Below are 27,154 nucleotides of genomic sequence, written 5' to 3' on the forward strand. Positions count from 1 at the left end.
ATGACTGACTCTGCCAAAGCTGGAAACTTCATCAACAGCGCCTTCATCAAGAAACACCAGCTACCCCTTCAGCCACTGCAGCACTACCTAGTTCTCCATTGTGCTCAGGTTCACATGGATGCAAACCCACATCCCTCAGATTTCCTGTAAGGAGAGAGAAATCACACGCTGATCTGCGCATTGTCATTCCCAGTGTCTCCAAGTCCTGTTGATCTGCATAGCCTCAACAACCATAGAAAGCCCAGAAACCAAGTCCCAATTAGTAATTCCCCCCAGATGTCATGAATTCCAAGAAGTCTTCAGCAAAGACAAAGCCAGTGTGCTAACGCCGCACCACCCATACAACTGCCACTGAGCGGGAGCCACACCCCTTGTGAGCGGGAGCATTTACATCTTGTCTGCCAAAGAGAATGGATAAGTACATTGAGGAGGCCCTGAAACAGGGGTCCATTCGTCCCTTGGCATCACCAGCACCTGCAGGCCTCTTTTTTGTGGAGAAGAAAGGGGGCAGCCTACAGCCTTGTATAGATTATTGAGATATAAACCAAGTCACTGTTAAGTATCATTATCCCCTATCGCTGGTCCCTGTGGCTTTAAAACAACTGCGGGAGGCCAAAGTCTTCACAAAACTGGATCACCTTTGTTCCCATGGAACACTAATCCCACTGACTCACCAGCAGTGGACGACTGATTCAGGAGAAGTGAGCGAGTATGGGAAGAGGCCCACCAGCCCACATTTCTGTCATGTCAATGCAGGAATCTGCATCTAACTACACTCTAACTCCCATAACACCATGTGGCCTACAAACATGGCTGCCATGGACTCCAACTTCCATCACATGTTCAAGTTCACCTGTCTACTGATCACAATCACGTGGACTCAATTGCACAGCCATATCAAGCATTATCAAGCCTTATATTTTATCATAACCATTCTGGTTTTGATCTTGTTTCTCATTTCCTCATTTTTGCTCTTTGCCTAGCCCAGTTAATATTGTTTGCACATTGCCTGACCTTACCATGTTCTCTGACCTTGTTTTTGCATTACCTTTGGATTTGTTTGCAAGCTTTCATAATAAAGCTTTTGTGTACCTGCATCCGCAGCTATATTTGCCACTTGACAGTTTCCAAGTTGAAGTGTAATGTTTAGCGATTTCATGCAGAGTAATGTTAACCAGACTGATGAGTTCCATTCCTCTTTAAAACTTTCTGCCATTGGCACTGTCATGATGTGCATCTCAAATCAAAAACCCTCAATGTACATAAAATATTTACTCATATAGAAAAACCAGAAGACTGACACACAAAACAGAACAAGCAGTAACTGTAATAGGAAAACGTTAGTGTTAATACTCAATAACAGTCTAAAAAATAGGTAAGTATGTGATTTGAGACATGGCATTAGTGTGTTTATTCAGTTGGGGACACAGTGTTATATGGTGCTATGCTGCCTTCACTATTTACATTAGTATTGTTCTGTGAAAACCAAGAAGTTTAGCCATTGTTTCCCATAGCACTAGATCCTTCTTCCAAAGAAAACATTGCTGTTTGGGAAGAGTGGTAGAAATCAGTGCCACTAATGAAAAAATGCAAAAATCACTACACCAAAGAGAAGGGAGTCAAGAGTGTCCTTCTTGAGAAAAGACACACCTCAATTGAAACACTGGTAAACCTCAAACAAGAGCATCTCTCACACTTGTCTGTTCACATGTATAATATCAAACACCAGTCTGAGGGGCTTAGAAAACTCAGAGAGAGACTAACATGAAATGATGTAATTGTTCCTGTTGACAACAGTGAAAGCTATAAATACACCAGGGAAAAACAAAGCCTACCTTCAAGGGGCAACCAGCAGGTAACTGTACATACTGTATTTGTCTATCAGTCGTGGTAGAGTGGTGTTATTTGCATTATTATCTTCATAGGGTTAACTAGAATTGGTACCTACACACCTAAAGCCTGTACGTGAGAATTCTTCAGGTAATAAAAAGTGGTTTTCAATACCTGAACTGTACTTTACAGCTGACATCAACAGAACCAGGAATAATTAACACCAGAGAGGTGTTCTCTCCATGCCTCCATTTTTTACAAAAAGACAGCTAGGAAGTAGGAGCAACGAGTCTGTGATTGAAGTGGGAACGTGAGTCCTTGTAGACTATGATACAGATTTGTTCCCGGACATTGTCACACAAGTTAGTTTTACCCAGTGTAAACTTATGAGAATCAGGTTCAAGATACCTGTGTTCGTTTTTGCAATTTTAATATTATTTAGTGAAAGAATTTCCAATAACCAACATTATTTAGTGAAAGAATTTCCATTATTTCATGAAAGAATTTCCAAACTACTAAACTATTACTAACGTTACTACAGTGTGAACCCTATTGTCAGATCACCAGTTCGAATGGGGTCATTTCTACACATAATTACTGAGGTCTCTTTGCATTGTGTTAAATGGTAATATATTATGTTGAATGTTATACTTTTGTCTAGTACTTCAATGTCATTAGTTACTGTAGCACCCACATTTCCCCTTGGGGATCAATAAAGTACATCTCTCTATCTATCTATCTAAAAGTCAAAGGACCAAAATTGACCATGCTCTCTGTGGGTGCAAGGGATGGCATATTCTCTGTCAATCACAGTGACACTAGCCACTCATAGGCGTCTGTGGCGTCATGTATGGGGAAAAGGGTAAATAGTGCTTACCTCCAAGTGTGTGACGCAGCATGAGCATAGTGCAAAAAGATTAAATTTAATTGAGAAGCTGTTACAACACAAGTAGCAGACTACATTGAAGAACTGGAAAACTCATCCAATATAAGACTCACCATATCCAAACGAATCAAACATCATGACAAATGGCAAAATTGTTTGTGAAAACCACGAGTAAGGTTTGAAGACTTCTTTTGAAAACCAAAGTTTGAAGTTCTTTGAAAACCAAACAGAAATTGTAATGTCTGGTGAAATCCAAAACTCAATAGACAAAGGTATTTCAAAACCAAAATGGCAGCGAAACTCCTAATTCCAAATCCACCACAAGAGGGAGCAGACTCCCCACAAAAGATCTGTTTTATGGAACAGGCCATGCAATGGAGAGTTGTTAAACATTTAAGCACGAGTCTAATAAGGATAAAGTGGGAATCATGAAATGGACTATGTTTTCAATACTTGGAAAAAGTACACAGGGCATGTTGTCAAATCTGTCCACCCAACCATTACCCATATACAAACAATACAAATTATTCATCACCTGTTAAGCTGGAATCTAGGGAAGTAGCATTCAAAATGGAAATACTTTTGAAAACCATGGAACAGGAAACGTTTGTGAACTTGTCAATGCTGGCATCAGACTACTGAATGGTGTGAATGCTCTAATAGCTCTGGACCCTTGGAAAATAATCACCACTGAACAGTGGTGAATGAGTGTGAAAGTACAATGTGAAAAATCTCCTTGGGTGGGTCATGACCAGTCCTCTTAATCCTAGTGTGGGTAGGCTATAATGCTCTTTCAGTGCAGGGCAATTATTCAACTGATAGATATAATAGTTGAATAGTACTAGGTATTCGTCAATGCTAATAGAGCAATATAACTAATATTTTGTGGAACAACATTATCATGAAAATGTCTGTGGAAGATAAGCAGTTTATAAATATAATCTCAAACTTGACAATTCTAAAATATGGACATTATTACTTGAAGATACTTAATTGTTGCTTAAAGATAACTAATACACTATATTACCAAAAGTATTCGGTCACCTTCCTTGACTCACATATGAACTTAAGTGCCATGCCATTCCTAACCCATAGGGTTCAATATGATGTCGGTCCACCTTTTGCAGCTATTCCAGCTTCAACTCTTCTGGGAAGGCTGTCCACAAGGTTGAGGAGTGTGTTTATAGGAATTTTTGACCATTCTTCCAAAAGCGCATTGGTGAGGTCACACACTGATGTTGGTCGAGAAGGCCTGGCTCTCAGTCTCCGCTCTAATTCATCCCAAAGGTGTTCTATCGGGTTCAGGTCAGGACTCTGTGCAGGCCAGTCAAGTTCATCCACACCAGACTTTATGGACCTTGCTTTGTGCACTGGTGCACAGTCATGTTGGAAGAGGAAGGGGCCCGCTCCAAACTGTTCCCACAAGGTTGGGAGCATGGAATTGTCCAAAATGTTTTGGTATCCTGAAGCATTCAAAGTTCCTTTCACTGGAACTAAGGGGCCAAGCCCAACTCCTGAAAAACAACCCCACACCATAATTCCTCCTCCACCAAATTTCACACTCGGCACAATGCAGTCCGAAATGTACCGTTCTCCTGGCAACCTCCAAACCCAGACTCGTCCATCAGACTGCCAGATGGAAAAGCGTGATTCATCACTCCAGAGAACGCGTCTCCACTGCTCTAGAGTCCAGTGGCGGCGTGCTTTACACCACTGCATCCGACGCTTTGCATTGCACTTGGTGATGTGTGGCTTGGATGCAGCTGCTCGGCCATGGAAACCCATTCCATGAAGCTCTCTGCGTACTGTACTTGGGCTAATCTGAAGGTCACATGAAGTTTGGAGCTCTGTAGCAATTGACTGTGAAGAAAGTCGACGACCTCTTTGCACTATGCGCTTCAGCATCCGCTGACCCCTCTCCGTCAGTTTACGTGGCCTACCACTTCGTGGCTGAGTTGCTGTTGTTCCCAAACTCTTCCATTTTGTTATGATAAAGCTGACAGTTGACTGTAGAATATTTAGGAGTGAGGAAATTTCACGACTGGATTTGTTGCACAGGTGGCATCCTATGACAGTTCCACGCTGGAATTCACTGAGCTCCTGAGAGCGGCCCATTCTTTCACAAATGTTTGTAAAAACAGTCTACATGCCTAAGTGCTTGATTTTATACACCTGTGGCCAGGCCAAGTGATTAGGACACCTGATTCTGATCATTTGGATGGGTGACCGAATACTTTTGGTAATATAGTGTATGTGGCCTATGAGGAGCACAGCACCTGTTAAACATTTAAAGGTAATCAAGTTTTTTTCAGCATGTATAAGGATTTCATGAATGATGTACTTGCAAAAGAAATATGCTGAGGTTGTGCCATAGGACTAGTTGGATCAGGACAGTGGAAAGATGTGGTGTGTATCACACCATGGACTCCACCAGCCTCAGAACAAGACATGATGCAGTTTTTGATTATGTCTCATCTTTTGGTGGAATTTCTGTCAGTAAGGACTCTTGCAATGTCTTTATTTTACAAATGCACTGATAGGTGTACTGCTTTGATTTCATCAAAGTCCTACTGCCTTCATGACTGATAGAGAAGCTTCACCAGGTATGAGTACCAGGAGAAGACAAACTTTTTGCACTTTTTCTGTTTGCCCAATGGATATATCCCTAAAGACCTTTTGGAACACAGGATGGTTGTTCACACCTTTTGAGCTATATCATTCCACAAGTCCCAGACGTATGAGCCAAAGGTGGTTTGTGACAATAAATGGATCTGCAATAATCATTCAGTGTTTGTTGTAATTCCTGAGGAAGACAAGGCTAATGGTGTATAGACATTGGATATTGATAGTGATCAGCTACCCATGGAAATTGTTGTGAATAATTTCTTGAGTGCAGTTTCTTGAGGCAAGAGATGACATGCTGATATAGGTTGACATAAAGTTTATCTTTTATTTTTTTGGTCAGCTTGAAAATAAATAAAGCAACAGTTACTGCTGTGTCCATGTACACAGACATCAATATAGACTTTATCAGTAGTAAAGCAAAAGAAAAGAGTTGAGCAGGGCACACACACAAGGTCACAAGAGGCATGCACACACAAATCCAGCCCTCTGTACAAATTTGAGCCATTGATTGTAGATGTTGAGATTTTTAGAATGCAAGGTAGACAGAGGAATTTTGCCAAAGAACAGTCATATATCTCATTCTTGTATACATCCTGAAAAGGTGGGCCCTGCTGGCAGAAAGCACATTCTCCGCACTTCACCATAACTACTGGATACTCTATAGCCAGAGCTGTCATTAGAGAATGCTTTCTATGCCAACACTAGCATCAAAGGTTATGGAAAAAGAAGAAAATGTCCAATCTGCCAGCTGACAGAATAACTGAATCTCCTTTCATTCACATGTTGGAATGGACCAATCCAGCTAAAAAGAGGAAGGGTTGTAGTTAAAAGATGTACAGTCATGGGAAAAAGAAAGTACATCCTCCTTCACTTCCATGTTTTTATCAGAGCCTAAATAACAATTGCGTGGTCCTCTCCAACTTCTATAAACAAACAAATAAACTCAGGTGAAAAAAAAGACACAACAGATTTCAATATGTAGTCATTTTTTCCCCAAAAAAGTAGACCAACATTCAGAAACCTGGTGGGAACAAAATAAGTATACCCTTCCTACTTTCACAATCATTTATCATAAAGAAGTGAAGCTACATCTATAAAAGCAGAACTTTTGTCAGTTTGGTGTTCTGGAGCACTCAGGTGTGTGTCTACATCATACCAAGAAGAAAGGACATCAGCCATGACCTCAGAGAAGCAATTGTTGCTGCTCAACAATCTGGGAAGGGTTATAAGGCCATCTCCAAACAATTTGAAATTCACCATTCTACAGTGAGAAGGAATGTTTACAAATGGAGAGTCTTCAAGACAGTTGCCAGTCTTCCCAGCAGGGGGCGTCCCAGCAATTTCAACCCAAGATCAGACTGTTTAATGCTTAGAGATATAAAGAAAAACCCAAGAGCTACATCATGTGACCTACAGGCCTCTATAAACACAATAAATATTTATGTTCATGACAGCACAATCAGAAAAAGACTGAACAAGTAACAGACTGAGCAATAGCAGCATGACTTGCAAAATTGCACCTGAACACAAATCTTGTGGTGCAATATCCTTTGAACTAATGAGACCAAGGTGGAGATGTTTGGCAAAAGCAAACACAAGGTATTGCCACAAACACACCATACCAACTGTCAAGCATGGGTGAGGGGCGATGAGATGAGACAATGAGACAATGATGAACCTCCAACTCTTGAGACAATGTGGGGCCATCTGTCCAGCAGCTTATGCTGGGACAAAATTGGGTCATGCAAGCAGGATAATGATCCCAAGCACACCAGCAAATCAACATCTGAATGGCTAAAGAAACAAAAATCAAGGTGCTGGAATGGCCAAGTCAAAGTCCAGATCCCAAACCCCATTGAGGTGCCATGGCGGGATATTAAGAGTGCTGTGCATAAATGAATGCCCTCAAATATCAGTGAACTGAAGCAATGTTGTAAAGAAGAGTGGGCCAAAATTTCTCCAAAATGATATGAGAGACTGATAAAGTCCTACAGAAAATTATTACTTCAAGTTATTGTCTCTAAAGCTGGTTCTACCTGTTACTGAATTATAAGGTGTACTTATTTTTTCCCACCTGGTTTTGAAATATTGGTTTACTTTTTGGGGAAAAAAATCTGTACTTATTGAAATATGTTGTGTTTTTGTGAGGTTATTTATTTGTTTATAGAAGTTGGTGAGGACCACACAATTGTTATTTAGGCCCTGATAAATAAAAACATAGATTTGAAGAAGGGCGTACTTTCTTTTTCCCATGAATGTAGTGATATATTCACCTTTTTGACCTACCATGCAGTAAATCTGGAAATGGTGCACCCAACACAGACTCCTGCATCAGTGCCATTAGAGGTTTTAGGTTGAAGGGGACAAGCCAGAGAAATCAGGTCTGACAATGGAAATAACTTCAAATTGTGAACTGAAGCAAGCAGTAAAAGATGTAGATCAAAACAAAATACAAGATTCTCTCATACAAGATGGCATAGAATGGACTTTTTACCCCCTCATGTATCTCATCATGATGGTATTTGGGATTGCTTAGTTCGGAAAAAGGAAGTAAAGGATGTTTATGTTGTATAAATATACAAATTGTATTCATTTTTAATTAAGTTCATGTGAGGAGGCATTTTCTGGAGTCATGGTATGATAAGATGGCCAAAAAAATGGCATGGGGTTAATTAAATGTGGGAAAACAATTTTGACAACTTCCTCACCTGTCTTCACTTTATTCCACTACACTTAATTTCAGAGATTTGGAGAGATTATATGCCTGACCCTGATAGCTAAGGCCTGGCCCTGCCTGGATCCACTGGCACAGAAAAGCCTGATAGTCACCTTTACATCTAATAATAATAATAATAATAATAATGTTATATAACAGTGGGATCATACTGTGTGTAGGGGAGAGTTCCACAGTCTGGCAGCACTGCAGCTGAAAGCACCCATGGTACTCAGGCGAGATATTGGAACAGTCAGTAAGCTAGCAGAAAAAGATTATGTCCAGGATGCATTTGTCTGTGACTGTGGCACTGATGATCTAACGACTACTGTCTAACTAAACACCTTTCACAGATGGCAAAACCAGAAAAACAAAACAGGCTTTGACGGGGTCCCTGATACTTTCAGCCAATATGATTTTAGGCCTAGAGTGGTTCTCAGGGTCATGTCAGGGTGGTCAACTAATAGGTGGACGAGCCCACATGAAGAGAATTCATTCATTCATTCATTCATTCATTCACAAAGTTAAGAAATAAAAACAAGAAAATAAGGTTTTATAAGCAAAAGTGATTGAAGTAATATTTTTTTCTTATCCCTTTAAAGTTTTCTTTTATATGCATACATTCAGGTTGGTGTTATACAGAAGACAATGTTGTTTAGTTCTTTTCTTTTGCTGTTCAGGAGAATAATGAACATAATAAAAAAAATCATGTTTTACATAATGCTTGTTTGATGCTGTACTGTTTCTTTTTCTTCTGTTCTATGCAATATGCTCTTACTTAACATTGCTGTGATGCCACGTATATGAAATCCTGCTTATTCATGGAATTATTCAATCAGCCAATCATGTGGCAGAAGTGCAATGCATAAAATCATGCAGATATAGGTCAAGAGCTTCCATATTGTATTATACACTATATGGTCAAAAGTATATGGACACCTGACCAGTCACGCCCAAACTGTATGTGCTTGTTGAACATCCCGTTCGGGATTTAGTCCCCCTTTGCCATTATAATAACCTCCACTCTTCTGGGAAGGCTTTCCACTAGATTTTGGAGTGTGGCTGTGGGGATTTGTGTTCATTCTGCCTCAAGAGCATTAGTGAGATCAGACACTGATGTTGGGTGAGGAGGCCTGGGGTGCAGTCAGCGTTCCAGTTCATCCCAAAGGTGTTCAGTGGGGTTGAGGTCAGGGCTCTGTGCAGGACACTCGAGTTCTTCCACTCCAACCTTGGCAAACTATATCTTCATGGACCTCGCTTTGTGCACAGGGGTATTGTCATACTAGAATATGTTTGGGCCCTTAGTTCCAGTAAAGGGAAATCTTAATGCTACAGCATACAAAGAGATTCTAGACAATTCTGTGCTTCCAACCTTGTGGCAACAGTTTGGGGAAGAACCACATATGGGTGTGATGGTCAGATGCCCGCATACTTCTGGCCATATATTGTAGTATATCTTGCTTGGGATAGTCATGATCCTGTTGATCTCCTAAAGTTATTTTGGTTAATTTGGGGTCATATTTACCCCTGTCTTCAATTTAATTAGTATGAAGAAACTGATATGAGTATTACAGTTAAATTCAGCTGAACAGCAGAAAGAGACAAATGGAGAGTGACCTCATTTTCCACACACAGACTTTTCTGCTGGAGCTGTGACTTGCTGTCAGAAATGAGTGTCTGATCTCAGGGCACAGTGAAATCACGGAGTATGAACAATGCTGCAGGAATGTAACACCAGCCTACAATAACGCTCTTTGTCAGCATCACTTCAGCACATCTACTGGAAATTGCAGACTGTAAAATACAGGTCTGTACAATTAAAAACGTTATTCAAAGTGCTTTAGTTAGAATTGTTTCCATTATGCAAACTATAACCTTAAAATGCATTCATTAATACATTCACATTTTTCATATAATCTTCAATATTTACAGTGCTCTCCAGTATGATTGGAAACCTTAATAAAAAAAAAATGTAAAAAATTTGTGCGTCAAAATTATGGATATTCATTAAATTCATGCAAAAAAAAAAAAAAAACATTTCTTGAAAGATCTATATTATCTTTCATTTGCTCTCAGTCCCCAGGAACTTTGTATATATTTATACACACACACACACACGCCTTGAACCGTGTCCGGTTTCCCTCCTGTATAAATATGAGGCTGCACATACTGTATTTACAAATCTCTTGAATATCATTTACAATTGGAAAAGCCAAAGAACTTTGAACACAAAAGGGACAGATTGTTGTTCACTTGCACAAATCAGGTAAAAAAAAAAATACACATAAGCAACTGGTCTGTTTAGGAACTGTTATTCCTATATGACTTATAAAATAAGAATTTTCTTACCTTCACAGTTGCATTTGTCCAACAAAAAATATTTCTGCAGATTGCTTGAAGGGGCTTTGCAGGTATTCTTTCTTATCTGTTGTCAGAGTTTGTGCTGACCCCATTGGATGCATGAGTACACTGACCCCCACAAAGTAATGAGAATGGTGAAGGGAGGGTAAAAAGAGGCCAAATATCACAGTTTTAGAATCGCACTTGATTTTTGTTTTTGTTTCAGAGCAAGTGTAAAATGGTGGTGATATCCATGGTGGTGGATCATTGTTGCTTTGGGGCTGTTTTTTGTTGTTGTTGTTGTTGTTGTTGTTTTGGCTGGTACCAGGATATTTCACTCCAAAACTTAGTTGGTACTGCCAGGTGGGTCCAGCCATAGATAGAGCTTCCAAGAATACTTATATTAACAATTTACTATGCTTTACATTCTACCAGCATCCTTTCGTCCTTCATAAGAAGGGAAACCATAAAAGGTGCGTCCGAAAGCATCATGTTGTTTATTCTATGATGGTACCTCCCATCCAAATTCATGCTAATGTGAAACAGTTTTCAGTATAATAGTTAAGGAGATGCTACTATGCATACATCTGGTAAATACAGCATCCAGATACAGTAGGTTTTAATATGCAGCTTTGATATTTATACACAAAATCCAATTCCAGTAGAGTGGTCAGATGACCTATTTTTATACTGACTTTATTAATTATTGTCACGGTGTATACTGAACCAAAGCAGAGGAACCAAAAGTATAACATTGGTACAGTATGTAGTACATGGCAGGCAGCTCTCTAATGAAAAGTGGAAAAAATAAATGAAAAGATGGAAGGACTGTACACTTTTCATACATGACCAGGGCATGTTACACAAAGGGCAAGGTTATGGATGCAGCATGTAACTGAAGCCAACATAAGCTACCTGTCATTGAGCATACACATGGATACGCTGATATGGGGAAATGTAAATTCAATTCAGATTCCAAAATGTTAGGAGAACAGCACATACTCTAAAGCTCACTGCAAACATACTGATGGTATTTTACATGTGCTCTATCATTAAATTACAAGTAGCACTGAAAAAGTCTTAAAAGGTATTCATTTGAAGACATCTTATGTGTTAGGACCAAACTGTCCTTAAGTCTGAAAGATTAATCATTCATTTTATGTTATATCACTGATGTATAAATGTATTTTATTCATAATGTTATTCTTTAAATCAGCACAGTGATCAATTTTTGATATGTACCTATGAAATATGAAAAAGAGATTGAGTACATTAAAAATGTACAAACAAGCTACATAAAGGCAATGCATGTCTCATTAGAAAATGTCAGTAACTCATTTTGTTATGAAGCAAGCCTCCTGGAATGAGCACAAGCACAGCGTCAACTAGAAGTGCCCAACAACGTACATCAACAAAAACATTTTGCCCTTTCTGTGATCTGTGTCTGACAGCCTAGTAGACTTCACAGACTGGTTCAACATTGCGCACATTTGCACGGGCCATTTAAATTGGCACATGCTTTAGAATCTCTCCAAGAACGTCTCCACACCCTGACACACCAGGGAAAACAAGAGGAGGAGAAAGAAAGCTCAGCTTCTTCATTTGTAGTTTGTGTTCAAAGATCTGCTACATACAAAAGAGGACTTTTGAAGAACAATTAAATTTTTGATGCACTGATTTTACACTCAGTTGATCGTGGAGAGAAAAATAGCTCTGAAAGAACGACAGGAAAATTGGACTAGAAAAGACTTTAAAAGTTTAGTGTTTCTGCAAAGCCAAGCTGGCGGGCCAGGAGAATGATCATGAGTCCCACGAAGAGGGTAGCATTCAGGAAGTCCAGGAAAACAGTGACACTGTATCTTCTGAATCTCCCCGAGAAGAGAAAATGATACGGACTGAAATGGAGAAGGAGATTCCCATGTGTGTGTCTCTGCCCATTGAGGTGATGAGTCCTGACCAGGCCTTTCCTTTCCTAAACACCACACTTACGGATCTGGGTATTGACGAGTGAGTCCTTAAGTTAAAGCCAATATGTTATTAGTTTGCTTATGTTTCTGGATAACGTTAACGTTAATATGCTAATATCTTCTAAATGAAAGCTGTATGGCTTAATAATATTGCAACGCATAACAAAAGAATGCAATGAGTGTAATATAAAATGAAACTATGCTGAGACTGCTCATTTATCGTGCTGTCTGTGATGCTCATTAGTTATGTAATTTCTCCATGTTTTCTGTCAGTGTGAATGACTTGTGAATTATATTGTGTTGATATGTAGATCGGCAGTGAAAGAGCGCGTCGTATGGGTGGACACCAAGCGCACGCAGGTGAGGAGCAGATCAGGGAAGGTTAAAGAGAAGGAAGTGTCAGTGCTGGAGGTACGAGTGAAAGCACAACTGCCCGGTCAAACCAAATGCCAGGAGGTTCTCTACAGCACTGAATCACACACAGACCGCTCATACTGCCGCAGCGGCATCATCTTCCTGCCATGGACACACACTCAACCAGGTTAGGAAATCTTGAAGACGGCTATCTATCATTAAGATTTTAGACCAAGATTATCCCATCATTTCAGTCTTGCATTTCCTTTTGTGTGAGGTGAACTAATCCACCACACACTCAGCATCTTAATCAGCATATCTTATATTCCCCCACTGGAAGACCATGAAGTGCAATTTATCAGTATGGTTGTGCAGAATCTTACTTATAACCATTTTTTCTTTTCTTTTTTTTTTTTTTTTTTTTGCAGTTGACAATGAGCTGGTGGAAATGACCCTGGCTTTGGATACGCAATCCCATACCACAAAGGAGAAGTCAGAAGAGCAGACTGCAGTGGAATAAACATAGACAAATAGCAAATTAATATCATATCTCACTAAACTCATACTGTTATTTGACCTTTTTAGATATGAATTGACTGTAGCCTACTGCTAACTGCAACACTGGGTAAATACAGACATACTGTTACTTTGGGGATTTTATTGAATCCTTGTTCAGGTGTAAAATCCTCAAAACACTCCCAAAACGGTAGCTACAGTTAACCACTAATAACGGCATGGAAAGATGGAACAATAGTAATGATCATTTCTTCAGGATAAATGCATTTTAAAAGGAGTTTCTAACAGCAGCAAGTAACATAAGAAAAAACATCTGCTTTCTTCTTTGTATAGAAAACTGAAGCAATGGCTTTTTACTGAAGATTAAACTATGTGCTCCACTAAAAACTGGGAATATGCAAGGACATAAACTTCTTCTGAACATGCTTTGTGAAACTGCTGATCTCAGCAAGAGCTACTATACATTTAAGTGTTTTCATAAATATATTTTTTCTTTATATAACCATCTTGAGTTGCAGTAGTGATTCAATATGCTGAGTGACCATCTAGAGAAAAATGTTAAGCATTTGAGAAATGCATCTTTCATTGCAAAGTGAGTTCAAACCTCCAAATATATTCAAAGTATAGTATTTCATGAGTCTGTTAGAGATGCAGCAGATCAAACTAGTTTCAAAACAAGCCACAATAACAGTTAATAAAAGAAATGTCACTTTTTTTTTTACAAAGACAAAAAATGAAATAAATTATAACACTGCAAAACAAATTAGTGAAGGGAAGTGCTGAAGTGTACTTAAGTGACTAGTTGATGGTTAAATGTCTGCTATACCCAAAAAATATATATATCCTATTTGAATTTTGGCTATTTTTCACTTAGTGAAAAATAGACTAGGATTGAGCAACAGCAGTGGTCATCTTTGTTCTTTGCTCAACTGGAAGTGACATCAAAGCACTCTCAAATTCCTGGGAGTATCGTTGGCCAATGTCTCTGAGCAACATGACAAGGGTGTTCTGGGTGTCTAAAAAACAAAATGCAGACAATGAATTAAAACATGCCTATAGGATGTGCACAACAACAACAACAAGCACCACTGAAAGAAACAAGAAACCCAGCATGCTCACCTGCATCAATATCCTTTGTTCCTAGTACTTGTGCTGTAGCACACAGGATTGGCTTCATATGGCTAACAACCTACAGTGATAAATACATAAAAGATTAATAAACTGAAATAGCATTACAGGGGAACCTCATAGGCTAGAGCACTGAACAGGCTATTACCAGTGCTGGGTTATGGGAGTAGAGGAAAGCCAGGCAGCTGTAGACAGTCTTATTTTCCTCAAGGTCTTCCTTCAGAGGCAGACGATCCAGAAGAGCAGGAAGCACCTGGAGAATGAAGAAGTAATTTCAATTCAGCCTAAGTGAATGCAGCATTCAGTTAATCTTTAAACAGAATAAAACACTTTGGAATAATGATCAACTCCGTGGTGGCAATGAACCCTCCACACACCCATCACTGATTATTTTCTTATAACAGCAAACTGTCATGTTTTATTCCTGAATTTAAATCAGTCTTGGGCAGTGGTCTGCACTCCTGTTTAATTCTCAGTCTCCTCATAAGTAAGTGTGTCAAAAGACTTTTCTAAAGCTAGTTGTGTAAAACTGATATGGATTAGTCTACTCTACTGACAGACTGCAGCACCTCTGAGCACTCTGCGAGTCTGCGGTTGCCACCGATACGTTTAAGTTTGAATGCTGTCAGTCACGTTCATGTACTGTTTCAATGATTGGCACTTGATTACAAGGTTCAGCCCTCTTGAGTAATCTCCAATCATCACATGGAGAAGCCGTGTGTCCAGACAGGACAAGAATGCATTTATGAAGATAAACATCCAATAAATGTTGAGATTTTTTTTTTCTATGCAAAACCCACCCACACACTCTTTGATGCCCAGTGAAGAATGGCATCTAGCTCGGAACCTAAAAAGCTTGTTGTCTAATGAACATTTATTTTCGCGCCATTAATACACAGTGTAATTGAATCTGCCACTGAAGTCATGCATCAGTGGACTTCTTTCAGCAGTGTGTCTACGGGCTGCTATGGACATTTTCTGTACTGTTCACCGACAACAGTTTGCATTAAATGAACATCCAGCCAGATGTTTCACTAAGATATTAGATATTAGATATTTTGATTCGCAAAAATATCGAGTTTCAAAGAGCGGGGGGTTAAAGTGGAATTTGGAAGGTGGTGGAACAGAACCGGTGCAATACAATACTGTGTGTTCATAGGATTTCAAATAATTCACTTAGCTAGCATTGAATCGGTGTTTGCAGGATCATATTAGACTATGGACACGCTTACCTAATTACCATGCTTACAAACTAGTTACATTTACATATACAGTTGAGGCCTAGAAAGATTTTGTGTTTAGTCAAATTTGGCTGGCAGCTTCCTGTTGCTGTAGCTACTCAGTCTACCACCCCACCTTGAATGCACTGTAGATTGTTTCCTACATTTTTTTGTTTTGCTTCAACACACTCACAAATAGCAAATGTAATCTAATGTACATGTAACTTTAATGTGCATGGCGTCTCTACGGACCGTGACTGACAATTTTAATCTGGCCAACATTCCACACTCCAATACCTGCTCTAGTGGCACTCCCTCCATGTGGCTCATGATCATCCGGCAAAGCGCAGCACACAGATTATCAATCACTCTCCTGTCTGACTCTTTGACCAGCAGGTTAGAGAAGAGAGATAGCATCATTGGGTAATCACTGCAAAAAAATGCTGAGGAAAACCAGTGATACTGAACCAAAACTGATTTTTCAAAAATATAGGAGAGAAGGTAACCTGCACTAGATACGAACAGTCATCTGTCAAGGATACGAGGAGATGATTGGTCCAGCAGCCTGCGCTAGAGCTCCCAAGCCAAACACACTGTTATTGCGCACCTCTGCATCACTGTCTTTAACACCAGCCACGAGCACTGGCAGCAGCCGATTGGACAACTTTCCTGCGACAGCCCGGCCTCCAGCCACACCAACCAGGGAGTGCAGTGTCTCACTAAGTGTGCCCACAGAGAAGGAGCGATCTGCCACAGTACAGGAAGACTTCTGCAGGACAAGGAAAAAGAAATAGTTATGCTCTAAAGAATGCAGATTACCGGTAGACTTTTTTCATACAGAAAAGGGAGGGTAAGACTCACAGCTTTGTTCATAATGAGAGGCAGTAGGTCATTGAGGTGAGAATAAAAGGTTTCTGCTGGTACGGCTGAAGCCAAGACAGGAATTCCCTCCCCAGCAAACTCCTGCAACATGGCATCATACTCGGCCTAATACACACGTAATTAAAAAGTCAGATATCTCTGTGACCTCAAAGCGACTAAGCAGTCCTGACTTTAATTTTCATTTGCTAATATTTACACATGTAGATTGGTACAAAAGTCTAATAGGAAGCAAACAAGAACCTGCTGTTCTTCATCGTCTCCCTCATCCCCTCCTCCATCCTGACAAACGGTCTGTCAAAAACAGGGAGGGTGACAGATGAAAAACTGCACTGCATTAAACACATTTACACACCTAAAATATATCTATATATTAATCAAAAGTAACCAACTACACCTTAGCTCTTACATGAACTCCATTAGGACAGATTTATTTTAAGGATAATGTAACTATAAAATATTAGGCTCATTATTTAAACATGTACAACAGTATTGTGGCTATTTACTGAAGCCATAGAGCTTTTTATTCCTGAAACTTCCACCCACATTTTATAAAACAGCAATTCCAATTTCATGAAAAAGGTCACAAAAACAAATTAAAAAAACTGTACTTCTATTATTTTGTTCATTTATTACTTTAAACAAAATTCCTGTTCTGTTATCAGTGTGGGGAAAAAAAAGAAAAGAAAAGAAAAAAAAAAAAACAATGGTTGGCCGTAGACGCAAGTGCCGCACGGGCTTGGGCTTATTTGATTCCCACAATTGTACTGAATATTATGTCCAAACAGTTAAATTTTTTGTTTCTTCTGACCAGTGAACACTCCTCCAAAAGGCTGATGATCACCTGAAAAGTCTTCAGTCTGGCTTTTTTATGCCAGTCTTAGAGGGGCTTCTTCCTTGCATGACAGCCTTTCAGGCCATGGTGATGTAGAATTCTTAATTATGGATGTACATACTTTGGTATCTGACGTCTCCAGCTCCTTTGTTATTGTCTTTTGGACCAAAGTTCGTTCATCCCTTCGAGTTAATTTGTGCCTCCTTGCTGAAAGAGCTAGTGTCTACGTGGTTTTTATGTTTGCATACAATTGTTTGTACAGGTGCTAGGGGTAATTCCAGTTGTTTGTAATTGCTCCTAAGTAGGAACCAGACTTGTGCAGGTCCACAATTTTTTTTTCTGAGGTCTTGGCTGAGTTGCTTGGATTTTCCCATAGTATCAAGGTCAAAAAGACACTTGCCCTTAAATACAGCTATATCCACTCCCAATTAACTCCTAATTAAGTAAATTGGCCAATCAGAAGCTTCTAAACATCATTATTAATTTCTGGAATCTTCCAGACTGTTTAAAAAGACAGTCATGACTCTTGCCGGTCATTTGCTCAGGTATCAATATTAATTGTCTGTAATGGCACAGGAATGCATTCAGACTGCAGAAAACATTTCTAATCAAATCAGATAACTCAGACTTCATTGTGAAATAGGAAAATCAGATGTTATACAAGTTTCAAAAGACAGACTGGTGGTCTTCACCTTCTTCTTCAGCACATCTCGGATGGCATGGCTGACCTCGGCTAATCTGTGTGGGGTCTGCAACGCCTCCCCCTTGCATGATTTGATGACGCTGTTCATAGCCTCCAAAACTCCCATGACTACGTGTCGCTCACGCTCCTGTTTCACTGCCTCCAGGAAGCAGGGCATCACCACGTCAAGCAGTTTATGTAGTGCTACAAAGACATACAAACACACACCTCCATCAGTCATAAGATTGATGATGGTCAACAGAAGAATTGAAGATTCTCTAAATCACTATCCACAGCCTAATAATTACATTAATGGATAAACAAGGCACTGATTAGAGTAAAGAGTGATTAAAAGAGGCATTGGGTATAAATGATGGTGCTGAAAAGAGTAAGATGGGAGAGGGGTATAAAAAAAATTAGGTATAGGTATTAGGTATACCCTGATGATTAGCCTCAGTAGGATTTTCCTGCCACACTTTGTGCTGAGCTCGACAGAATTGGCCCAGGGCACCAAAGGCCGCTCTCCTCACATTCTCATGTGGAAACTGATATGGAGACCACAAATTACTACTCAAATACACACAAACAACATTTACTTCGGCCACACATAATGAAAAAGACACTAGGCTCGCTACAATGATACGATCATATTTGCATAGAGAAACTGCACGTCAATGCCATTAACACACCAGTTCATGAGTCCCACAAGTATATACATTAACGCAGAGTGGCTTGAGGGACTTGCTGTCAGCAACTTACATCACAGAGACCATAGACCTGCTCAAAGCTTGACTCCAGGAAGGGCTGGAACGCAGCACTGAGAGGGAGAGAGAGAGAGGTTTTAGTGCAAGGACATGTGCACAAACCACGTAAATTATCGCATTCATAGCAGTCCAATCAGCTGATGCCATTTTTATGGAAAGAGCAACAATGTGTACCTGCACATGTACGCTACCTACAAATAAATACATGCATGCTTCGTTATGTTTAAAGGAAACAAAAGAAAGTGTGTCATGTAAAATCTAAACCTTGTTACCCAGTGTTAAAGGCAATTTCCCCCAGGGCATCACAAGCATCCTCCTTCTCATCGATGTAAGCATTTTCCACGCTGAAGCTACAGAGAAGGAAAGCATTTAAATCAGCGTGCTCTCATAGTACCAAATAGAACAAGAGAAAGAAACTGCAAAGACAAAAGAAACACACCCAGCAACATCCTCCACCTCATTCTCTCCATCTTCCTCCAATACAGTATCACCTTCATCATCATCATCATCATCATCCAAGAGAACAAACTGCTTATCCTCCTCTAGATGAGTCTGATGAGAGAAACATTAGTACCATATGTTATGTCTTGGGAAGTAACTGGTACATGTACAGTGTCTGTTACTTTGGCGGTTGTTTTCCCCCCATTTTTCTCTCATGCAGGGTTATTGGCAGTCGTTTCCCCCCCTTTTTTTCCCCTCATTTTGAAAGGGTGCTTACCACACCTTTCACACACACACACTCTCACTTACGCTCCCTCTCTCTCGCTCTCTCTCGCTCTCTCTCGTGTAAGCATTCTGGCTTTGTCAGTGTGTTTCTCGCTCTCTCTCTCTGTGTCTCATTCTATCTTGCTCCTTCTTTTCTTTTTTTATCTTTACTCATTTATGTTTGGGAGTTGGTGTATTTTCTTTTCTTTAATTCAACAGGCAAGTTAGAGTTTTGGCTGTGACCCACCCTGATGATACTGCTTCCAAAAAAGTATTGGCTGATATTTCTGCTTTGAGTCTCAAGTTTTGTGCCTGGTGGTTAGGGACAAGGAGGTTGGGAGAGACAAACAATTACTATATAATACTAAACCTATACATAGACTACATAGATGTTATTTGATATTGTTTTAAAAAATATATATATTTTTAATGACACCCTAGCAAATGCCACCATTGAGGTTCTTGTGTACTTCAATATTATGACCCTGGTGGAAAACCCACTCAGTTAATACAGTTAATTGTAGATTTTTTTTTTTTTTTTTTTTTTTTTTAATGGAGTGAAACCTTTTGAACCTTCTGAAACCTATTCCATAAAACTGTATATGTAATGAAAGCTTATCAGTCTGGCATAATGGATCCAGCGACTTTGTAGACATTAACTGAATAGAATTGGCAGTTGGAATGCATGCACTAACCGTCACACCCTCCGTAGATTTTAGGGACAGGAGCATCAATGTGGTGATTGCAGTAAGATGAGGATCAATACTTTCTGGACTGACTGTGGACACAGCTGAGAACAAGCTATACCTGAGCATATAGATAGAAAGACACAACAAAATAAATTTCATTGTTCAAAGATAAAACATTCAACTGCACATTTCATGAGTGAATAAAACACATCATCTACACCTAGAGATTAAATTACACCTACTTAGATACATTACCAAAAGTGTAAAGCCGGAGCTACACTGTACAATGACAAATCTCTTCCAACTTCCGCTTACTCGTGTCACAGTTATTCACAGTGTATGCCTGGATGGTAACTTCATCACTTTTACAAAACACAGATTAAAATGCATTCAAAATGCAAATGTCTTTTTTTTTTTTAGGGCTTAGTACCTTTTCTTGCAGTCAAATGTCATTCTAAAAAATATCTTTCTGAAGTCCATTTCGGATTGGACTTTACATGGGGTGGTGTGGCAATTAAGTCAGAATGTCTCTGGGATTTTAGTCCTGTTCAAATCCATCACGTCTTTTTTTTTTTTTTTTTTTTTTTTTTTTAAATGGACTGTGTGGTCATGTGTCTGGAAAGAATACACCTCATTTATTTTCTATAAAATGACCAGTAGACATAACCGCAAGTAACATATATCCCTTCCAAAGTGACAATTCAGTAAACATTACATTACATTATGTTCTGTGGCAAAAGAGCTTTTCTTCACTATAAAGACACTCCAAATGAAATGAAATTTTTTCATTTTAAAATAAAGAACAATAAAATACAAGACAAAGATTAAAAGCCCTTGTCAGAGACGTGTTTCTGGGAATTTTAGGAAAGTTAATCAGTTCCTAGCACACATTATGATCATGTGTCCTACTAATGCTCAAGTGCAGCTTTGCACAGCCACACATCCTACAACAAGCACTTATAATAAAGGTTATTTATTTATATTAAAATGAGGTGTATTAAGTGCATTAATGAGTTGCATGGAATACACAGGTCACTTATCCTGTACAAACTGAATTACTACAACCACTGAAAAGTCTGACCATGCTAGCAAGGCTTTTGATATTACGGCAGACTGCAACACTGCTCACACTTAACAATATCTGATTACATTTTCAAAATGTCAAAAATTCATTGATCTCCGAAAGCTCGTTGATCGGGGGCCTTTTACTCGTTCACACTGTGCTACTCACATACAATTTACCCGCAAAAAAAGTAAAGTGTCTAAATCATGTCAGAATCGTGCAGTTGAAGCTTGGCTATAAACAGAAAACGTTCATACGTGCAGCGGCGCAGGTCGGGATCATCCACAGCATCAGTAAGGTTCAGACCCAGCTGCACACACTCTGCAGCCAACGGACCAAACACATCCTTACCAACAGTGCGGGCCAACACAGACAGTGTATCTGCGTGGAGAGGGAGGGACAGAGTGAGTGAGTGAGTGAGTGAGAGAGAAGGAAGGAGAGTGGGTTGTTCAGATTACAATTTCATAAAGCGAATACAGAGGAAGAAGTAAGTAAAATCCCTACCCAAGGCCTGTGTCTGCAGTGATCTCATTTCATCTCGTGTGTCTGTCAGGAAACCCTTTAAGCTCTCTATTACAGGAGGGAAATATGGCACCAACATCTCCTTGGCAGCGTTTGCTAAAAGAAAAGAAAGTAAAAATACATTCATCTAGGGATGGAATGTGCAGACAGAGTTGAACAAATAATGAAATAGTAGAATTAAACAGAACAGGAAAAGGCAAGAGTGTGTATATTAACAAAGCAGAGGTACGTTTTGACAGAAATGTACCAAAACTACAAAGCTATTCATTTTTTACTACTTCTTGGCTACTTTGATTACCGATGGCGCCTATAGCACTGACAGCAAGCTCCTTAAGCTTAAGGTTGATTGTGTTGTTCAGGGCTGACAGCATGGTCTCCATAAGAGTGGGCAGGTAAGACTGAATATCATCATCTGATGGAGAGAGGAAGGAAACATCCACACACCATTAGATTAGTTTTTAAGTGGTTTAAAGAACAGGTAATGTCAGCCACTTAAAACACCAAAAACACAAAGCAGTCAGATAAGCTGAACAGGAAACACATTTCTCAAAAATTAATTAGCACAATTGTAATAGAAGATAAATAGAACTGTAACAGAAATAAATACAGCCACAAGCACCCTTTACAAATAGGACCCTGTGGCCATTTACTTGTTACACAGAACACTTCAGAAACCACTGATGAGCATACTTCAAGTTTCGTTATTGTAGCTCAGTGCTTACCATGTGAAATGCCTGGCTGATGATGACCACATTTTTAAGACAGCCATCATTAGATTAGCAGAACAATGCAGTACACAACCTTCAGCTCAAACATATTTATGGTTCCTGAGAGACAGCTATTTAACATATGTCCCTGTCCATTGTGAAAGACCACAACCAAACATTGTAGACAGCTTGTCCTCAGAATCAAAATCTTGTCCCGACCTATCTTTCAGCTCCGAACATTCACCTAAATCAAGCCACTTTCCTCACATGACCTAGAGAAAGTTGTTCATGCTTTTATTTCAGCCCAACTGGACTACTGTAATGCATTGTGTGATGGGACATTTAAAGGTCCATTTTTAAATCAAAGCTCAAAACATATTTTTATTCCATAGCCTTTGAAAATGGTTGAATCCATTCTGTATCCAGCTGTATATATACAGTGTGTGGGTATGTGTTTGCAAATGTCTAAAGCAGCTGACAGCATTAACTGGTGGAAAATACTTGTTATATAGCACTTTGGTTAATGGACATTGAGCTCTATAAATAACATTTACTTACTTACTGAACTTACCTTTCTTGCCTGAGTAGTGCTTGGCCCCCTAAAGATTAACAGTTATTATTAATGTTCATTTTGTCTTGTTTAGTGAATGTGAGACATTCTTACCCAGGTTCTCTAGGAAGTTCTCCAGGGCATAAAAAGCCTTGGTGACATGGCCAATTTTGGCCTCATTCAGGGAAGACATGTATCCTAGTAACAGCGGCATCAGCTCTGCGTGGTATTTACTGACTTCAGGCTGCGACAAAGCAAGCTCCACTTTAAAAGACTACACTATAAAACACACCATGAATAGATATGCCAATTAAAACTAAATAGACACAAGCTATAAAGCCTCTATGGTTTCATATACATAAAACATAGTGAATACATGCACTCTTACCTGCAGGTACTCAGAGAACTGACCCAGAGCAAAAAGGCCTGCACTGCGCACTACCTGGTTACTGTCAGACAGACTCCGGCACACTGTCTCTAGCATGGACGACAGCAACCTGACGCATAAGCACACAGTTTAGCAGACATTTCCTCCCTTGTGTGAAAAGAAAAGAAAAGAAAAGCATTGAAACATGGGATAGGGCCTACTTAGTGCGAATGTGGTCAGCACAACCCTCTGCCAGCACTGCTAGACACATGAGACCTCCTTTCCTCTCATAAGCATTCTCACTGGCCAGGCAAGCCTGAGTCAGGGGCATCTACAGAAGAGGACAACCAAGATATTAAGGAATCAAATACAACCCAGTTGCTTTGGAGCACACCACCCAGTTCCTAACAGCTGCATACTCAAAAATGTATTGCTGCTTATAACACAGCAAATTGCCACTGATTACATATTTATAACAAGTTTTGATACTTTGATAACTATACTTTAAGAAAACAAATATATTTCACCAAAATAATCATGCTGGGTAAGGAGCCAGTTTAACAAATACAGTTAATAAAAACATTTTAACAAATAAGAAAGAAAAAAGTCTCCTAAGAAACTGATGCTGATGATGTGATTACACATTGCACAATTCCCTTTGTAAACTTCCAAGTCTTTGTTTAAGTGTTAAACCTAAGTGTTGATAAGCATTTGAACTCTCAAATCTGGTCAGAAGGTGTTGATTAATTTTCAGCAGCTCTGACAATAGCGCAGGCTTTAATTCAAATCATATGTTTATATTACAGCTCATCTAAAATGCTATTAGCTATATAGTAACAGCAAAGTCACAGGGACTTGTATGGTAAAAGCTCAACATTAAGAATAAATTAAATAAACATTTTAGATAACAAAGAAGAATTCTACACCAACGCCTTGTGAAAGTCCTTCTTGTTACTAAGCTGTATGCCAGAAATACCCTTAAATTAATCTTCAGACAGGAAGGAAGCTATTAAACAATGATATTTGCTGGTTCCAATGATAATTCCACATAAATCCTACAAATATTCAATCACTCTTTCTTGAGATATCGCAGCAATGAGTATCTCAGACAGACACATGAACTGACAGACAACCCAAAAACAATGCCTCCACCATACATACTTGGCAGAGGCTTTAAAAAACCTCTAACTGTTGATATGGGGAAGTGTTCTATAAGGAAACGTGTATTTAACACTTATGGTAGGACTTGTCAGTGTCAGTGATTTATAACAGTTTATACAGAGGTTTCTGCAATCAAGAATGTTTCAGGACAGAAGCATTTGCGCTTTCAGGTTTCTCAGTAACATGGTAAGCTGTGTCTTTTTTTTTTTTTTTTTTTTTTTTTTTTTAACTTTGAGAGTGAGTTTAAAAAAGAGAGAGGCTGGTGAGTGAACACCAAATTCTCTCAACAGAAAGTGATAACAGGATCTAAATTGTTTCACAGCTGTTCCACAACATTAAATGCAACCATCAGGGGTTAAAATGGACTTTTACGGAACATATCATTGTTTAATGAGTGAAAATATAATGCTGCTGTTGGCAAATTGTTCTGGTAGAAGAGGAATGGAACACTTCAGGATGTGCCGGTTTTGGAAAATAATCAACTTCAGGATGGTAACAGCACCTCAACATCACACCACCCAATGCTTGATTATTTTCTTATGTTACTTTTAGACCATCAGTGAGTTTGCTAAGTCTCTGGAATTGGAGTGAAATATTTAAATGCAGTTTTCTCCCTTTTCACTTTTGGGGGTAAGCAGATATTTAAAAGGCTATAACATGTTTTAATTTTAGTTTGTAATATTTATTTAGTTACAACTAATGCAGTGGAGTGTCCAAGAGTGTACAAGCGAACCACTACTCTCCGCACTTATATTATTAGCAGCTATAAACAGTCATTCTCCCTCACCAATATTTCTTTGCATCATTCACACTTGAGCTGATGTAACTGAAATTAAACAGTACCTTCTGATCAATCAGAATCAAGAATTCACCAGTGCATTTGAAATCACAGGTGATTTAATAATAATAAATAAATGTTAATGATGGGCTAATATATCCTGTATATTGACACTCTTACTTACCAGTTGGTTGAAAAGTTTTTCAGGTGGCATATGAAGAGCCATTGTGTCGATCACCTGCAAATTTGAGACAAACAACTCAGCTCTGCGCTTCTGCCCACCCCCCAAGTTAAAAAGTTCTCTTCCTCTGTCCTTGGTGGGTCAAGTGAATTTAATAAAAAATGAAAGTACTTCCCTTTTTTTAAATTTATTTCAGTCTATCCCTCTTTTCCTCTCTAAATCTTTTTTTTTATTAAATCAATGTATAAAGTTTTGACTGGATGAAAGTCCTTTAAAAATTCACAAATCACAGACTTCAATTTCTTAGAACTGGGCTGTTTACTTTGTTGCTTGGTGGTCTATTTTTTCCTTCTCCTTCACTTTGACCTCCTCTCTAAAGGGCTTGGGAAGTGGATGATGGGACTGGGTCGGAGAGGTTGAATGTGAATTTATGCACTAGAAAAAGTGTTGAGTATTTTTCTTCAAGCAATGTAACTGCATGCAGTGCTTTATAACCAATTTTTTCCAAAAACAAAGGTTGAAAGACAGTAAATATCAGTGTCAAAAGGTGTAAGAGTTACCTGAGCAGCAAAGTGTTTGGGACTTTCACTGTCACTATCACCTTCAGCGTTCTCCTCATCCTCTGGGTCCTCCTCTCCAGGTGGAGGTGTTGCACTCAAAATGGGAAACACTACTTGCAAGATTGGTGCCAAAAGCTTCTGCTTTAACACAGCCTTGAAGAAGAAGAAACAGTTATGCCATCCTATACGCTATTTTCATAGAGTATGATTTCAAGCTTCCTTCTGACATTACAGTCTCTATATGTAATAACTGAGTATGTAAAGGTACCTTGCTCTTGAGTCTAATGAGGAGGGCAATACAAGACAGGGCCTTGACACGCAGAGAATTGCTGAGTGAAACATCTGCACTCACCTTCAGAAAAAAAAAAAATCTATTCATATACAGCCAGATCTTTAGTACTGATAATTCATTCATTTATTCATCTTTGCTTTATGCTGGTTAGGGTCGCCAGTGGATCTGATGCCTGGTCACAAGGAACACTGGTCACAAGGCAGGAATACACCCCGGATTGGACGACAGTCCATTGCAAAGCATCAGACATTCACACCCTCATTCACGCCTAGAGGAAATTTACAGTCAACAATCCAACTACAGGAATGTTTTGGTGAGGTGGGGGGAGTGGGTTTTTAAAAAAAAAAAAAAAAAAAAAAAAAAAAATAGAAAACATGTAGGAAGCCCACACAATCATGGAGAGAACATGTGAAGCTCCACACAAACAGTAGCCAAGCTCACCAACTATGCCACTGTACTGCTCTACTTTACTTCTGATACATAAGGTTGTTATAATGTTCTTTAAGGTTTATAAGGTAACATTACTTCAGCAACAGGTATTAAATGACAAACAAATGTGTGCAAAATGTAGATTCTTAAAACCCACCTCCAAACAGAAGCGAACAATTTCAGTAATGTGTGGGACCACAATAGAGACCTCGCTCTCCATCAACTCATCAAAAACCTCCATTGCTTCACTGGCCTGAACCTGCCAAACAAACCCAACAAATAAAGCAAAAAGACACAAGAGGATAAACAGTTCAGCAACGTTAAACAGGTTTAAGAATGCTGAAGAGGTTGAACAAACAGTGACCAGATGAGTGCTCAACTGAGTCGTTAGCACATGCTTTACGGGTGATG

At 39.2% G+C, this 27,154-nt stretch overlaps 2 protein-coding genes across 2 annotated transcripts in view; one reads left to right on the forward strand and one right to left on the reverse strand.

Moving 5' to 3' along the window:
- Positions 1-13,734, forward strand: si:ch211-196f5.2 (uncharacterized protein LOC556372 homolog). Its single transcript, XM_053241981.1, has 4 exons — positions 1-108; positions 12,157-12,401; positions 12,673-12,902; positions 13,144-13,734. Exons 1-4 carry the CDS (start codon positions 1-3, stop codon positions 13,233-13,235), a joined length of 675 nt encoding a protein of 224 aa, XP_053097956.1. The 3' UTR covers positions 13,236-13,734.
- The window catches only part of ipo4 (importin 4), a 17,914-nt gene continuing 4,113 nt past the window's right edge, over positions 13,354-27,154 (reverse strand). Inside the window, exons 8-30 of the mRNA XM_026926591.3 lie at positions 26,901-27,002; positions 26,291-26,374; positions 26,023-26,175; positions 25,466-25,519; positions 23,564-23,673; positions 23,364-23,472; positions 23,090-23,219; positions 22,017-22,130; positions 21,701-21,814; positions 21,454-21,577; positions 20,140-20,251; positions 19,179-19,291; positions 19,012-19,089; positions 18,735-18,792; positions 18,415-18,520; positions 17,986-18,179; positions 16,702-16,752; positions 16,441-16,566; positions 16,122-16,348; positions 15,877-16,009; positions 14,508-14,612; positions 14,351-14,420; positions 13,354-14,247 (exon numbers count right to left, since the gene is read on the reverse strand). Coding sequence (XP_026782392.3) covers positions 14,117-14,247; positions 14,351-14,420; positions 14,508-14,612; positions 15,877-16,009; positions 16,122-16,348; positions 16,441-16,566; positions 16,702-16,752; positions 17,986-18,179; positions 18,415-18,520; positions 18,735-18,792; positions 19,012-19,089; positions 19,179-19,291; positions 20,140-20,251; positions 21,454-21,577; positions 21,701-21,814; positions 22,017-22,130; positions 23,090-23,219; positions 23,364-23,472; positions 23,564-23,673; positions 25,466-25,519; positions 26,023-26,175; positions 26,291-26,374; positions 26,901-27,002 — 2,598 coding nt within the window. The 3' untranslated portion in view covers positions 13,354-14,116. The remainder of the gene's footprint in view (positions 14,248-14,350; positions 14,421-14,507; positions 14,613-15,876; positions 16,010-16,121; positions 16,349-16,440; positions 16,567-16,701; positions 16,753-17,985; positions 18,180-18,414; positions 18,521-18,734; positions 18,793-19,011; positions 19,090-19,178; positions 19,292-20,139; positions 20,252-21,453; positions 21,578-21,700; positions 21,815-22,016; positions 22,131-23,089; positions 23,220-23,363; positions 23,473-23,563; positions 23,674-25,465; positions 25,520-26,022; positions 26,176-26,290; positions 26,375-26,900; positions 27,003-27,154) is intronic.

This window comes from Pangasianodon hypophthalmus, chromosome 1 (genome assembly GCF_027358585.1).
Source record: "Pangasianodon hypophthalmus isolate fPanHyp1 chromosome 1, fPanHyp1.pri, whole genome shotgun sequence".
In the NCBI taxonomy this organism is placed as follows: Eukaryota; Metazoa; Chordata; class Actinopteri; order Siluriformes; family Pangasiidae; genus Pangasianodon; species Pangasianodon hypophthalmus.